Raw genomic sequence first — 15168 nt, forward strand, 5'->3', positions numbered from 1 at the left:
CCTTACGATGCCAAATACAGTCAGACAGAATTTGTTGTAAATGGGGCTGCAGGATCATGCTCCAGTATTTATCATCAGGTAAATGGGAGCTTGTACTCTAAGCCTTCCCTTCAGCTTTCTTCTAGTGCAGTTGTGCGATTCAAGTTTGAAGTTCTCCACGGCAGAATTCCTAAACACCTTTCCAAAAAAGAATTGTTCTCCTGTAAAAAATAACCAACCATTAAGGCTGGTAATTTCCTGCTCATAAAAATATTTCTTTTTTCTATGTAATTTTAGAAAATATTACAATTCTTTTTTTCTTTTCTTTTTTTTTTTTTTTCCTAGTGTGATCAATTAAAATAGAGGTGCTGATTGTGCTACTCTCTTTTTTTCCCCTCTCTCAGTGCACCCTGTGATCAGCTATGCTTGGAACTGTATTTGTTACATAGCAATAGGCCACATTATATTATCTAGTGATCATTTGGGGAGTATTCTACTTCAGCCAACATCCAGCGTTTCAGCTGACCTGCAATTGGTAAGTTATAGAACACATTGCTCCAAAAGCAAATATTCGACATCTCTTTAAATTGTTCGGTAGACTAAAGCACAGCTCCTCATATATACTGAATCCCACTCAGGATTCAGGACCTGAATCCCAAATGCAGGGGAAAATTTGTCCATTCTTCATAAACATTTCCAACTATGGAAAAAATGATAAATGCAAGTCCTACATCCCTTTGCTACACCAGCTCTAGAAAAGTACTTTAGAAATCTTCCAGCAGATGAACTCTTACATTAATTGAGACTATATATACTTCTTGCTAGTGTTGTTAGAAGAGGTATTAGAAGGATGGTATTCAAGAACTGCCAGGAATTAATAGATTTGATATTAACCCACACACAGTTGGGTAATCCCCATGCTGTGCCAACTGCCTGCCAAATCAATCTCTGCAAGTACAGAAGTCCTCCACTTTCTCAATCTGCAGCTGTTTAACAGGAAGCACATCACATATAAGAATTGTATCTTACATAAGCTGAATTGGGTTTTCTGTTTCTTCTGGTATTTGTGACCTCTTGCCTCTAATGCTACAACTCTTCACACATCTAGAACTTACAGCAGTGCATGTAATAATTCTGTATGAAAAGTCAAGAAAACCCTAGCTGAAACTTTTGTCATCTCTTCTTTAGAATCATAAGCAGTTTAGGATAACGAGGGTAAAAATTCTCAGCTTTTCACCAGTTGCTGCACCAGAGCTATTCAGGATCTTGATTGAAAGAGATCATACTTCACATCTACATACTTTATGGAACCACATAGAAGCAGAAATGCTTCCTCAAGGACCCCTCCATGCTGATGAAGTTCACAGGAGATAAATAGCTGTATGCTTTTTGTACAGTGACAAATAATGAAAAGATTATAGTAGTAAATACCCAAAAGGTTATTTACAGGAAAAACTCACCCAATGGAAGCTTTTGGTCTGCTGGGAACCACTGAGGCACTCTCCACCGAGGAGCAATCTCCAAGAGATGCTGCCTTAGTGGTGGTCAGCCCTTACATGAGGTCTAGAGGAGATGGAGTCAAGGTCCACCCCTTCCAGGAGCACAGCTAAATTACACTCAACTGTGCTCCCACAGCTGACCCGACACTTTCCTCAGCTGATTAATCAGAGGTTCAGGCTGTGATTACCAATTTTTTATTCCTTTTATTCCTCTACTGTTACTTGTTTGTCCTGCTGTTGGAATTTTCACTGCTTTATCCAACAGAGTTGAACATTACAAATCTTATTTGTCACCAAAATTCTCCATCTTGCCATCTGTGTTATCTGCATGTCAATTAATCATGAAGCTTGGGCTGTTTCAAGGACTCTCTTAGCAGAAGCATGTTTATTGGTAAATAAACTCAGTAAGTTCTTCTTGGAAGCTCTCAAACAACTGAATTCCTTAAATCTCTATTTTATTAGTATAGTCTCGTGGAAGTTAACAATTGCATTTAATTGTGGTACTGTATCCACAGGTAGAAAATGATCATTTATCTTGGTTTTAAAATAAACTAGCATTACAATTCATTAAATAGCTTGATGTCGAAACTATAGTTTTCAGCATTTACCATATGCTGAAGTATAGAAAAGCAGTTTTTTGTTGTTATTCATATTAAAGCAGTGCTTACTGACTAGCCTAATTATGTAAATGCATAGCAGGAGAGAGTTTATACCTGCAAGTGGTATAAATGAGCGTGGGAGGAGTACATATAGGGAAAACAAATGGACAAAGTGCTAGAACTGGAGCTTTGTGAATGCCAGACTATGTCTGCACGGTCTGGCCCAACTGACTGTCACAGTGTGATATTCCTTGCAGATTTCCAGACATAACTATAGGTCTGGAAAGAGCAGCGGAGGCTTCAGATTGAAGCGCCTGAGGCTCCGCGCACACGCGGGGACTCGGCCACGCGGCGGAGCGGGCGCTGTCCGCGGTGCTGAGCCCGTCCGGAGCCCGAGGTCCTCGCCTCCACCTCCCTGGAGTGGCTGTTATTGATGTTATTATTTTTTTTTTTTTTTCCAAAGCATCATTGGTGCTCAGGACACTCGTACAAAAGGCTTCTGTCTGAAATTGCGATACCTTTGTCCTCATTGGATGAGCTGGTGCTCTGAAGGATTGCATTGTGTCTTCCCCATCTAGATTCACGTGCCTGACTGTTCTACAGGTGAAAAAGGCAGAAATAAAGCTCAGATCTTCGATTTAATGCTAATTATGTCCTGATGGATGCAAGGTTTGACTCACAGAAGTGTTTTCCATCAGTAACACCATCTTGTCACCAAAACAGTATTCACTGTCCCCCAAAGCTCACAGTTGGCAATTGCATACTCAGAACTCAAACATTCAAAGAGAGAGATTCCTAGGGACATAGACTGAAGAGCACAATTTCAGTATCTACCATTAAGATTAAGGCTTTTCTTCATCACTAGTTTTGAAGCAGGTTTATATCAAATGTTATATACATTGAGGTATGTGCTGCATGTAGTTCTGGGCTCCACAATATAAAAGGGATGTTAAAGTCTTTGAAAGCATCCAGAGGAGGGCAACAAGGCTGGTAAAGGGCTGAGGACACTTGAGTTGTCTAGTCTGGAGAAGAGATGGCTGAGAGGCCTGCTGTATTGTATTGCGTTGTGTTGCATTGTATTCTATTCTACCCTATTCTATCCTATTCATCTTTTCCCTCTTAATCCAGTTTGCTCAAACAGCTCTCATGTGTTTGTTCTCAGCATTGAACATATTTCTTAGGCATTGAAGATGTGCCATGGACGAGTTTCACTAGCTGATTTGATGGCCAATAGACATTTCTTCTTCCATATATAAATCTTAGACCTTGCTTCTGTGAAGGTCTGTGTGAATGGTAAAAGGCTTTTTCCCTAGAGCATTTTTGCTGGTAGATCTGACTGCCATGGTTCTGGATAAAAACATCATTATCTCATACTGGAAATCAAATATAGCCTAATATGTAGCTCTAATGTATAGAGCTGAAAATACAGCTTATGTGGCTGCTGCTTTCTCTTTGCAAAGGATAAATTTCACACTTATAATTTTAAATCATTTCCCCTAGATTTTTACTCACTTGGATCTCCCAATGCACTTTTCTTTTTAAAGTGGTTATAAACACAAATTGCCTATATTAAGATAGAAGCATTAGTGTCATCTGTGTAGATCATCTGCTCATAAAACACTATTTAAATTCTATCTGACAAGGGATCTGATTTCATCAAGTAAATCAATAGGAGAATTGGCAAGTGAGAGAGGAGCAGATAAACACACTGAGTTTCTCAGAATCTTGTACATGCTGAAGGGTAAGTAACTCATTTGTCTCACACTATTTTCTGTAAACCCACATCAAAACTATGCCAATAGAATAAAGCATTAAACATGTGCCAGAACACATTTAAGTGGGAGTGTGTATCAGCTCTCTTAGTAAATAATAACAATGACAGTAAGGATATTTAAAAAGACACAATGCATTAAGAAAAAAATAAACTTAATCCCTTTTCATTAAAAATGTTTCACTCCATGGGGCCAGTAATCCAAGACTGTTTTCACAAGACTCTGTTGTTTTAACAGCTGTGGCCATGGTATGAAGTTTCACATTTGTAGCTTGAGCACAATTAAAGTCCTCCTCAACACCTGATGAAATGGGTTCTTGTTTACTAATTCATCCCAGTAATCAGGTGATCTTGAGGATGCTTGTAATGCTGTGTCCAGAGAAGTGTAGAGATTATCTTGGAGTGTGCACTCAGAATGGCTAGGATTGCCTGTTTATCCCCAGTTAGCTCTCTGTGGAAACAGACACTTTCTTCAACTTCTGATTTCCATTTAGGATTAGGTTCATGAAATTGTTCAAAGGCCTCGAGGAGATTATGACCATATAGCAGTTGGCACTGTTTAAAGGTTTTAATTTAAAAAGAACAGGCATGAAAAAGAAGGAAAGGAAGAGAGATCAAGCTTGCATCAGGAAATGACTGACTATATTGGTTGTCAAATTTGTTTTGACTTAAACAAGCACTGTTTCTCCTGTTCTTAATTTCTCCTCTTTCTTCTAGAGCCATGAAAACATCCTTCCATGCTTCTGAACACACAGTTCTGTTCTTCACCCACCTCACTCTGACAACACTTTTGTATGTGAGGTGGAGGCTTCTTTTGTTTGACTTTTTGAATGGCGATCTTCAGCTTTTTTCTAGATGTGGTTTCAGCAACCTTCCTGAGTTCTGTCCATTCTAGGTCACTTCCTTCCAATGTCCACCCTAAATCCCTGAAGCAGCAGCTCTGGACTTGCCAACATGATGCATTCCAGCATGAGTTTATTTTTATACCTCTGCATTTTCTATGTTCTAAAATAAGACAAACAAAATTAGAGAAGGAACTTAAAAAATATTAGAATATCTTGAGGTTTCCTTGCAAAATGTTCTGCAGATTCATGGGTGTCACCCGGCACAGACAGGCTAATGAAAAGAGAACCACTGAATCAAAGAATGTCTTGGGTTGGAAGAGACCTTTCAGATCTAGCTCCAATCCCATTGATTCAGAATCACTGAATGCATAAGGAATACCCAAAGGTTTAGCTTGGTGTGGATTGGCTTGTGTTATTTGTCCTCTGCTACACCTGCTTCATGGGTTAGCTGCTTCAGCTGAAAGTCAGAAATGCCATTTCCTTCACACCAGCTCTGGAAGCTCAGAAGTTGCACCCTGTGATCCAGCCCTCTTGTGTTGGTTCTAACACCATGTGTCAGGCAAAGGTTTGTGTTCTGGGTGAGTCCCTACCGATGAGATGTTTTCATCTTCGCTCACAGCAGGGGGGGCGAACAGAAGAATGGGATGCAGAGTTAAAGGGGGGGGGGGGGGGGGGGGGGGAAGGCTCTGGGAATTTGTTATTTTTGTGGGATTTTTTTTTTTTTTTTTCCACAGAGAGAACAAAAAAGAAAAGGCAGCCCTCTTGGCAAACAGTTATACTAAGTGCAGTTTGTAAGAATCACATATGAAAAGAAGTTGAAAGGATTTTGATTGTTCATATAGAAAGGAGAAGGAGGAGAGGTAACGTGTAAAAGAGAATTAAAAAGGAAGGAAGTTGTTTCAGAAGGTTGTTTGTGAAATCCGCATTGTTTGCTTCTAATGATGGAATTAGGGACTAGTCACACTGCTACAAAATAGAAGATGGATATGCAAAATGTAATCTTTCTTCCCTATATGATTGACCATGCAACTCACTGCCACTAGAAACGTTTAAGACAACATTCAGATTAGAGTCATTCACTCCTACAGATACGAATAACAGTATTAATTGTAACAACATATAGAAGCAATAACACTGTGCTTAAATTTCCTCAATACTTATCCAAAGAAAATTAACACGGGGAATAAGCTGCATATTGAAGGCTTCTTACCTCTGCATCAGCAACGTTGCGTGTTGGCTCCTGCCAGACAGCACTCAGGACCATGGCTGCGATGCAGGGTCACGTTCGTGCTATGGCTGCTGCATAGACAGCATTACATCGATGGATTTCACTTTCGCTTCCCTGGTAATTTTGTTAAACACTTGCCAGTGACTGCGATTTGATTCTGTTCAAGAGTTATTCTTTTGAAGTGTTTTTCTTTTCTCTAAAGAAATAAAATACTCTGAAGTTAATCAGGGACCTTGTGTGCTTTTTTACATGTCACAAGGTCATGTATCTCGGGCTGATGACAGGGTTGCAAATGGAGACAAAGTGGCCAGGGGCTGCACTAATCCCTGGCATGAGGGAAGTGGAGGAGCAGCAAATAAAGCAGGGCCTATGTTAAGTGGGTGGACAAATGCTTTTGAAAAACCCCTCTAAATAGACTAATTCCTCTTCCCCCTACGTGGACCTGGCAAACATTGTCTTGTGTTCACCCTGGAGCTGATTCTAGGAGTTGTACCCTCCTGAGAGCCACAGGACCAGATGCTGTATGATATACCTGTGAAATAGTCCTCAGACTCAACAGAATCAGCTGTGATAACCTGAGCAGCCCATTCTTTTGTTGTTGCTTCATCACCCTGAGTAAGTGCAGCTGCTGCTGAAGTTTGATGAGGTCTGCCTGCTGCAGAAACCCTTCCCTATTTCCTTCAAAAATCACACTGGAAGTAGATTTATTTCTTGTTTACTTGCTTTACTACTAAATATTCCCCAGTTTAAGCTCAGGTGCAGCAGGGATGGACACAAATAATGATTCCACATGAGATGTAGCATAACGGTTTTAGCAGCAGCTACTTCCAGGAGTGAGGTTTGTGTTGCTCTAGGAGGAAGAAATTCAACACATCAACACAAGCAGGCAGCATGCCTGGCTCAGAACAGCACTGATACAGTTGGCAAAGAAAGGAAAAATGGGGCTCCTGTTTGTCAGCAGTTTGTGTTCAGACATGCAGTACATATGGGTGCATGCGAGTATGACTTCTAACTTCTCCATGCAGCAACACAGCCACAGGTGGCATTCCCCCTCACTTTTACAGAAATGAGGTGAATGTACTCTAGTTTTTCCAGCTACAAGAAGGGGGGAATTCCATGGTTTTGAGGTATGGGGAGTTTGAATAGAAACAAATCATCTCCTTCCCTGGTGGGGTGCAGCGTTTGGCATTTCCTCTACTTCCAACCCCAGTGTAGTCTCCATGAGAAGCTGGGACAGATGGGATTTGGAGCCAAGAAAAAATAAAATAAAAACATTAGGAAAAAGAAGAACGTTTCAAAGAAGAACGTCTCAAAGTATTTCTTTCACTTGAATGCTTAGACAAGACTCCACTGCAGCAAGCGGCACATCCTTATTCAGAAATACTTGCAAACAATTAATAATATAATTTAAAAAAAAAAAATGTTTACTTTTCATATGTATGCTGAAGAGGACTGCAAAGCTGCTGAATAAGGTTGTAGCCACAGTGTCGGTGCAGACTATTGAGCTTGACAGTTGCTTAAATGGTCCTAGGCGAGGAGCAGAGAGCTTTCACTGAGCATGGCTCCAGCACTCAGACTGGGGCCTCGCAGAGCTGTATGAGGAGGCAGAAACCCCCAGCTGAAAAGTAGTGGAGAAATCCCTGCTTGGGCTGAAGGCACACGGGCAGCCCTGGCAAGGCACACCGCTGCTCACGTCCTCCTGTGGCAGTGGGTTTCAGTGAGGAATCAGCCCCAACAAAGCAGACAGGTCCCTGCGGTACAAAGTGAAGCCATCACACCGGTTTGGGGGCCCAGGGATGGTGATCACCTCCTCGGCAAAGGCAGTCAGGGCTCCCCACTCTGCATGAGGTGATGCTGCCCTGAACACACCGGTGAGTCAGAGCCCAAACATCACCGTCTCCCGCAGGCAACTCTGCTTTGCCACACTCCACTCTTTTCTAACTAACGCTGCTTCCCCTTGCACTTTTTCAACCTTGACCAGCAGCTGAAGTGTTGCTTCTTCAAAAGTCATCCACAAAACCCTCCTTTGCCCATATTGCCTTTCCTCAGTTCATGGAAAAATAAATAAATAAATAAATAAAAATAAAAAATAAAAATTAAAAAAGGGGAAAAAAAAAAAAAAAGAAAAAGGACACAAAAGTAATAACAATATGAAAAACACAACCACCACAGCCACCATATCATTCCCTCTTCATCCTGTCTGGGACAGGCCTCAGAGCATCCCAGCAGTGCCCCGCTGGTGGGACACAGGCAGATATGCATTGATGCCCCTCAGAAGAGGCCCTGGGGGACCCAGGAGCTGGGGGGGCTTTGAAAAACGTGGGTGCTGCCCGCCGTCACTGCCCCGCACAGCTGTCAGGGCTGGGCTGCCAAGCGGGATGGAGGCACCGGCTGCTAAGAAAACCCTTCTAAATAGTCATCGTTCGGCACGCCTGTAGACGTGCCTGTGAGCGCGTATGTATTTCTATGCACTTAAAGAGATAGAAATACACTCGCAGAGTGCTCAGGCCCAGCACCGTGGGGCAGGAGCCGCCCGTGGGCCGGGAGCATCGGGAGGAACGGGGCCGAACCGGGGCCGGGGCCGCCGGGTGCTGCGGGCGAAGAGCGATGTCTGCATCCAGCCCGGCTGCTGGCGGCTCCTGTATCCGCTTCGAAGAAAATACACTAAAAATAATCAATAAAATATACAAACTTAGGGGAGTTCTGTAGGGACGGGGTTGTCTGTTTGTTTGTTTGCTTGTTTGTTTTTTCTTGTGGCAGCGCGAGTGTTCGATCGAGGCAGTTCGGGTGCTACGAATATAAGACGAAAATACACCTAATTCCGTCGTCATATAGATATAATATATTTCACTCTCACCACATAAATACAAAACATCCAAATATCCAAAACATTCAGAACAAAAGTTAGTAGCAAGGGCTCAGCGCTCGGTTCGTTCCGTATTTCCCGACTAGTTGCCTAGAGACTTCCGACGTCAATAATTTACAATAAAATTACTATTTTCTTTCTGTCCAGCTCCTTCTGTCCACTTCTGGTCTATTATTAATTCTATGCACTACAGAAACCGTTCCACTCGTTGTCAGTCTGGGTTTGTTTGTTTTTTTGGTTACAGTTTGGTGGCACGCATTTATACAGTTTGTAAACGCCATGTGTTAAAGTTTAGAGAAAGAAACTTCAAACCAAAGCAAAGAAATATTATTATTATTATTATTTTCCCGAAGAATTAAGTAAATACAGAATCCCTTTTCTGGCAAATTCAAGTACTGGAATCGAATGGGAGATCGATGCGGGATGTAGCCGGTGGGATACACGCGGTGGTGGAGAAAACAGCAGCGGGAAGCGGTGGGGATAAGGCCGTTACAGAGATGTATCTTAAAGTACAAAAATAACAACCAAAGATGCGCTTTGTATATTTTACGTTCGTTTTAATTGAAGTGTGAGCGATATCCGAGAGGGTTATTTAGGAGGAAGAACGCTGACGGCTTTGTGATGCGCACTGAAATTGTGTGGGAGAAAAAAAAAAAAAAGAAAAAAAAAAAGAAAAAAAATCAAATCAAATAGAAAGGGGGGAAAAAAATCGACCATCGCAACGGATCTGGGTGCAAATCGAGTCGCGATTCCGTTCTCCCTACGCGGACTCGTTTAGCAGAGCGGGGCGGAAGGCAAAAAGGGCGTTGCTGCAGCCCGTGGGCTGAGCTCGGCGCGGGGCTGAGTCCCACCGGGCTCGGAGCGCTCCGTCCGCAGCGGGGATCGGTCGTAGAGAGGAACGACCCCCGGGAAGCGCCCGGCTGCGGCCAGGGCCGGGCAGCGGTGCCGTGACGGGGTGTGTAAAGCCAAACCTTTGTGCTTAAGTCACTGAAGTCCGGGGAGGAAAAAGAAAGAAAGAAAGAAAGAAAAAAAAAAAAAAGAAATAAAGAAAAAGAAAAAAAAAAAAAGCAAAAGAAAACAACCCGGGCATCACCTGGCAGCTCCTCTCCCCGAATCGTCTCCGGGCATCGAGCGCCCCGTACGCTCTCTCCCTTTCCTACCAAAGCGGACGAACGCACGGACAGACAACCCCGGGTGGACGGACGGACGGACGGACGGACGCTCCCGGCCAGGCGGGGGCTGCGGGGTCCCCGCTCCGCCCCGGCCCTCTGAAGGAGCCTCACAGAGAGGGACGGAGGGAGGGGGGGGGCATAAATATCGCCACAAATAGATACTATAAATATAAATACGGGGAAGTTACTTCGAGTCAGTCCAGTGCTTTTTTCTCAGCGCTTTCTTTATTGTTGGTCCGGGAGTAGGGCTCGAAGGCGGACGAGCTCAGGTAGCGGGCCGACAGTTCCTGCAAGTTGCCCGCCAGCGAACCCGCCACGGCCAGCGGTGCGGAGGAGAGCCGCCCCGCCACCGAGCCCAGCAGCGTGGGCACCGGCAGCCCGAACAGCCCGTGCCCGGCGGCGGCGGCGGCCGCTCCGTGCAGCGCTGCCGGAGGGGGCGGCCCCGCCGCGGTGCCGGCGCTCGGGGGGTGCGGGGATCCCCCGGCAGGAGCCGCCGCCGCCGCCGCCGCCGCCGCAGTGCCGCTGCCCGCAGCCAGGCCGGGGCCCCGCAGCGCCGAGCCCAGCGCTCCGCTGGCACAGGGCGGCAGGAGGCCGGGCAGCCCCGGTGGGGAGAGCAGGCGGCCCTGCTCCAGCAGCCGCAGGACGCTGCAGGTGGCGGCGGTCTCGGATACAACCGAACGCAGCTCCGAGTCTTTGCCCTGGTCCTTTTTCTGCTTGGTGCGTCGGTTCTGGAACCACACCTTTACCTGCGGGCCGGGGAGAGAGGCAGGGTCAGGTGCGGGGGCAGCAAAGGTGCCCCAATCCCCCTACGGCCTTTCGCTGGGTTAGGGCACGCCGGGAGCTTCCTGCCAGCGGATCCGGCCCTTTCCCTTCCATTGCGGCCCCGCACAGCTCCGCGCAGCCCCGCACGCCCCGTTCGGGCTGTGTCTATCCCGGGTCCGCGCTGCTCCCGCACCGCCGGGCCCGCACGGGTTCTACCCCGCTTCCCTCGTCCCTTTAAACTCTATTTGGCCTTAGAGAGAAAACCTGCGCTCATCCAAAAAAAACCCAAACCAAAACCAAACCAAAACAAAAAAATACTCCCCACCCCCCACCCCACGCCCCCCCCCGATAAAAAAAAGCATGGCGGTCTCTGTAACCTACCACTATTGAACTTGTCACTGCTATCCGGCAGGGGAAAGAAAAAAAGCCAATTAGCTTGTCAGGGGGATTTATTGCTGGATGATTTTTTTTTTTTTGCAGAAATATGAAGGCGGCTGCGGGGCCGTGGCCGCTCCCGGCTCATTGCCATCACACCCGGCGGGGCCGTTCCTCCCCTCGGACACAGACGGACTCTCAGATCCGGCCGTAGCGCAGCGCAGCCCGGCAGCAGCTCTCGGAGCTGTCCGCAGAGCCACGAGCATCCCGGCCCTGCTCGAGGCCTCCGATCCCCCCGCTCAGCTCCGCGTCCCCGCGGCGTGTGGGCACCTCGGGCCCGGCCTCAACTCAACCCTCCCCATCCCTCCGCTCCCGGGGCCTGCGCGAGGCCCGTAAAATGCGCGCAGGGCCGCGGAGACACAGGAATAAGGGGGTGGGGGGGGGACGAGGCGTTTCGCAGCCCACGCGGGGCCGGTCCCGGCGGTACCTGAGTCTCGGAGAGGTTGAGTTGCCGTGCCAGCTCGGTGCGCTCCCGCCCCACCACGTACTGGCACCGCTGGAACTCCATCTCCAGGCGGTAGAGCTGCTCGGCAGTGAAGGAGGTGCGGGTCCGCTTGGGACGGTCCAAATCGAGGCCTTTGGGCAGGATGATCTCTCGGATGGAACCTTTGGCATCTGGCAAAGCAAGGCACAGTCAGCTTTACAGCCAAGCAACCCCTTTCCTTCTCTCTTTTTAATTTTTTTCTTTTTTTTTTTTTCCGCTGTTTTTCTTTTTTTCCTTTTTTTTTTCCCCCTTTATTTTCCCCCCTTCTTTTCTTTTTTTTTCTTTCTTTTTATTTCCTTTTTCTTTCTTTCTTTCTTTTTATTCCTTTTTTTCCTCCTTTTTTTTTCTTTCTTTCTTATTCTATTCCTTTTTCCTTCCTTAGTATATTTTTTCCCCCTTTCTCTTCCTAAGTGATGTAGGAAGAGCCTTTACGCCCCTCTTTCAAGACAGAAATTCCAGCCAGGTTTGGGGCAGGGGCCCTGATATTGAGGGGCTGCAGCCAAGGAACGGAACAAGAAACAACAAACCCAAGAGGGCAGGAAGGAGGGGGCGATGGGGCAATAAACCACCCTCTCTGAACCCATCTCGAATCGGCCCAGCTCGGTTCTCGAGAGGTCGGGATGCTCCGGGCCGGGCTTTGTGGCCACGGGGTTGGGCGGCCCTTTGTTCCCCGGGGCTGTGGGTGTGCTGGGAGCCCCCAATCGCAGCCCCCTAAAATATAAACCATCTTTTTAGTTTGTTTGTTTATTGTTGTTGTTGTTATTATTATTGTTTTTTAATTTCAATTTCTTTAAACAAGTTTCCCACGCGATAAAAGCAGGTTGTGGGCTGTCTACCCACCTCCAGCATGGGGATACCCGGGCTCGGCATCGTGGGGGATTTATATGGCAAACAGGAGAGCAGCGAGGGCAGAAATAACCCCACAGAAGGCTCCCAGAGCCCCCGAACCCTTTTCTGTAGCACTGAGCGAAGGAAAAGGACAGACCCAATTGGCACCACTGCCAGGGCAGAGCCATCCACGCTGCCTGAATCCCTCCCAACTTCACTGTCCGCAAATTTACCTCCCCGTTAAAATGAAATCAGAGGGAAGCACCCGCCGTAATCTGCCCCTCTCTGGGTCAATCGGTCGCGCGAGGATTAAGGACTGCTCCAAGGCCCCACGTTCCGCCTTGCTCTCCCTCCTCCCCCCACATCGCACCTTGAGAAAACCACCGTTCCTTCGCAGATATATACATATATATACGTTTCTTTTCATTCTCTTTTCTGGACTGGGCGAGGGCAGAACGGTTTCGTTTCTTTCGGCCCAGGGAGAAACGAGAGAAACAACAAACCACCCGGGTGTACAAGCACACAAAGCCCTTCGTCATCTCCCCATTGACTTCGGGTCGGGTGCCTTGCACCCACACCCCCTTCTCCGGGGATGCTGAGTGAGGGCTCACGGGGACGGCCCCACACCCTGCCCGGCCCCCGCGGGGCGCGGAAGGAGCGTTGTGGGCCTCGGCCGGGCGGATCCCGCGGGCGGCGGCGGAGAGGAGCGGGGAACTCCGCCGCGATGCACCGCGTCTTTCCGGGGCTCCTCAGCCGGAACGGGGCAGCACCGCACCCCCCGGGTTGTGCCCGGCCCGATCCCAGGGCAGAGGGAAGAGCTGCGGCCGAAATAAAGCAGCGTGAGCGCTGCGCACCTTCCCCACCCTGCGGAGCACCCAGAGCTCGTACCTCTAACCAGGATCCTCCTGCAGTAGTCCGGGTCCGCCGAACCAGATTTAGTTTTGTTACAGTCTTCGGTAGCTGCGGAGGCAGAAAAAGTCCCTTGTTGCTCCTTCAGAAAAGAAGTAGAGATATTTCCTTCAGCCCCTTTGCTGTCCTTGCCCTCCTTGTGTCCGTTCTTCGAGACCCGATTAGCTTCAGTCTCTGTGCTGCATCTAACGTCCATTTTGTCTTGTTTCCCAAACATGTAGTGCAATAAAAAGAAAGAAAAGAAAAACAAAAAACAAAAAAAAAAGAAGAAGAAAAAAGGAAAAATAGAAAATAATAATAATAATAATAATAACAAAAAGAAAGAGCGGCGGCGGCGGCGGTAGAAGAAGGCGAAGTCTCCGCTGGTTATTGCACGGCTCAGGGTCACACCGGTGGGATCCGCACAGCACCTCGAGGAGGGAAGGTCGGGGTCGATCCCTCTGGCAAAGCGGCGGTTCCGTCGCTCCCCGCGTCCCGCTGCGCTCCTCGCGCAGGTACCGCGCTCCGACTCCGCGCTGCTGTGTCCGCCTTATCACGGAGCCACGAGGCTGCTGGGCGCCCGGGGACGCGCACTCGCTGCTTCAATTGATTACGGGTAATTTTGCAGCCTCCACATTTAGGTTACCTCATGAATACACTAAATTGTTTGGATAATATATCAGATCGTAATGGATGGTTTGTGTGCTTGTCCCCAATCAAGCGGAGTTTAGCCAGTGAATAAACCGAAATGATTGGTCTTGCTTTCAGGAAACACACAATCAAAAGCCTGAGACTTCCCGAAAAAAAAAAAAAAAAAGAGAGAGAGAGAGAAGGGGGGGGGGGGAAAGAGGAAACAAAAAAAAAGAGGGAAAAAAAAAAAAGAGAGAGAAAAAAGGGGAGGGGGAGGAGGGGGGAAAAAAAAACTTTTGACAAGATTCACCCGGAATTGTTCGCACCATTAGCAGCCATTATTAACTTTCTTCGGTACGCCTTTGACCTCCCGATGATAGAGTGGCTTTCTCCAGAGCACGCCAAATAAATGTGAATAAAGCTGCCGGGAAGGGCTGGAAAAATGCAGTTGGAGGGAAGGGAGGGGTAAAAGGGGTGTGTGTGTGGGGGGGGGGGAGCCGGGGGTGGGGGGTGGGGAGGGGGGGTGGGAAAAAAAGCCCCCGCGGATCCCACCCGACCCGACGGGTCGCACGGCTTCGAAGTTCTCCCGGCGGCTGCTCGGCGGGGTCGGGCCGGGCCCGCTCAGCGCCTCTCCCCGCTGCGCTCCATCCCCGTGCGCTGCGCTGCGCCCCGCGGCTGTGCGCGCTGCGGCTGTGCTTGTGCGTGTGTGTGTGTGTGTGTGTGTGTGTGTGTGTGTGTGCAATTCCGCACCTTCGCAAACACTGAACCTATTCGCAGAGGCTGGGCTCGTTGAGGGGAAGGGGGGGAGAAGGGGGAAAAAAAAAAAGAGAAAAAAAAAAAAAGAAAAAAAAAAGAGCCAGCTTTGTGTGCAGTAGATCCAAGAGGGGGGAGAAGGAAGGAGAGAGGGGGACGGAGGGAGAGCGGAGATAGCCCGTGGAAAATCTCAGCTGCGTGATCCGCTGAAGGGGGAAAAAGTTTTACTCTAGCGATTTCATTGTCCGGGCTACAATATCTCTGAGAACCGCAACAGCCCGTAATCCAATAAGACCATTGATTAGGCGACAATGATTCAATTCAAGCAAATGGCCTTGTGCAAAGAGCATGCTCCAGCTCTTCTTGTCACCTTGCGGGGCAGAAGCCCTCTTCATGCTGCTCTCCTTATTCATTCCTTTATGGGAAACG

General features: G+C 47.7%; 1 protein-coding gene across 3 annotated transcripts; it reads right to left on the minus strand.

Moving 5' to 3' along the window:
• Positions 1–10021: 10021 nt before the first annotated feature.
• VAX1 (ventral anterior homeobox 1) lies at positions 10022–14473 on the minus strand. Of its 3 annotated transcripts, none has more exons than XM_085555308.1 (4): positions 14313–14473; positions 13357–13428; positions 11584–11771; positions 10022–10705 (listed from the first exon to the last, which is right to left on the minus strand). In XM_085555308.1, exons 1-4 carry the CDS (start codon positions 14323–14325, stop codon positions 10154–10156), a joined length of 825 nt encoding a protein of 274 aa, XP_085411434.1. In that variant the 5' UTR covers positions 14326–14473; the 3' UTR covers positions 10022–10153. The 3 variants fall into 3 exon arrangements, with proteins under 3 accessions (XP_085411434.1, XP_085411433.1, XP_015722887.1); XM_085555307.1 differs by having other exon boundaries at positions 13357–13459; positions 14313–14440; XM_015867401.3 differs by lacking the exon at positions 14313–14473 and having other exon boundaries at positions 13357–14089.
• Between the last annotated feature and the right edge of the window lie 695 nt (positions 14474–15168).

Source organism: Coturnix japonica, chromosome 8, assembly GCF_054131305.1.
Source record: "Coturnix japonica strain WE chromosome 8, WE-NBRP24, whole genome shotgun sequence".
Taxonomy (NCBI): Eukaryota; Metazoa; Chordata; class Aves; order Galliformes; family Phasianidae; genus Coturnix; species Coturnix japonica.

Coding starts and splice junctions, on each gene's coding strand:
- VAX1 (XM_015867401.3), bottom strand. CDS start 13,594: ATGTTTGGGAAACAAGACAAAATGGACGTTAGATGCAGCACAGAGACT. Junction 11,772..13,356: donor CAGGAGGATCCTGGTTAGAG/GTACGAGCTCTG, acceptor TTGCTTTGCCAG/ATGCCAAAGGTTCCATCCGA. Junction 10,706..11,583: donor TCAACCTCTCCGAGACTCAG/GTACCGCCGGGA, acceptor CCCGGCCCGCAG/GTAAAGGTGTGGTTCCAGAA.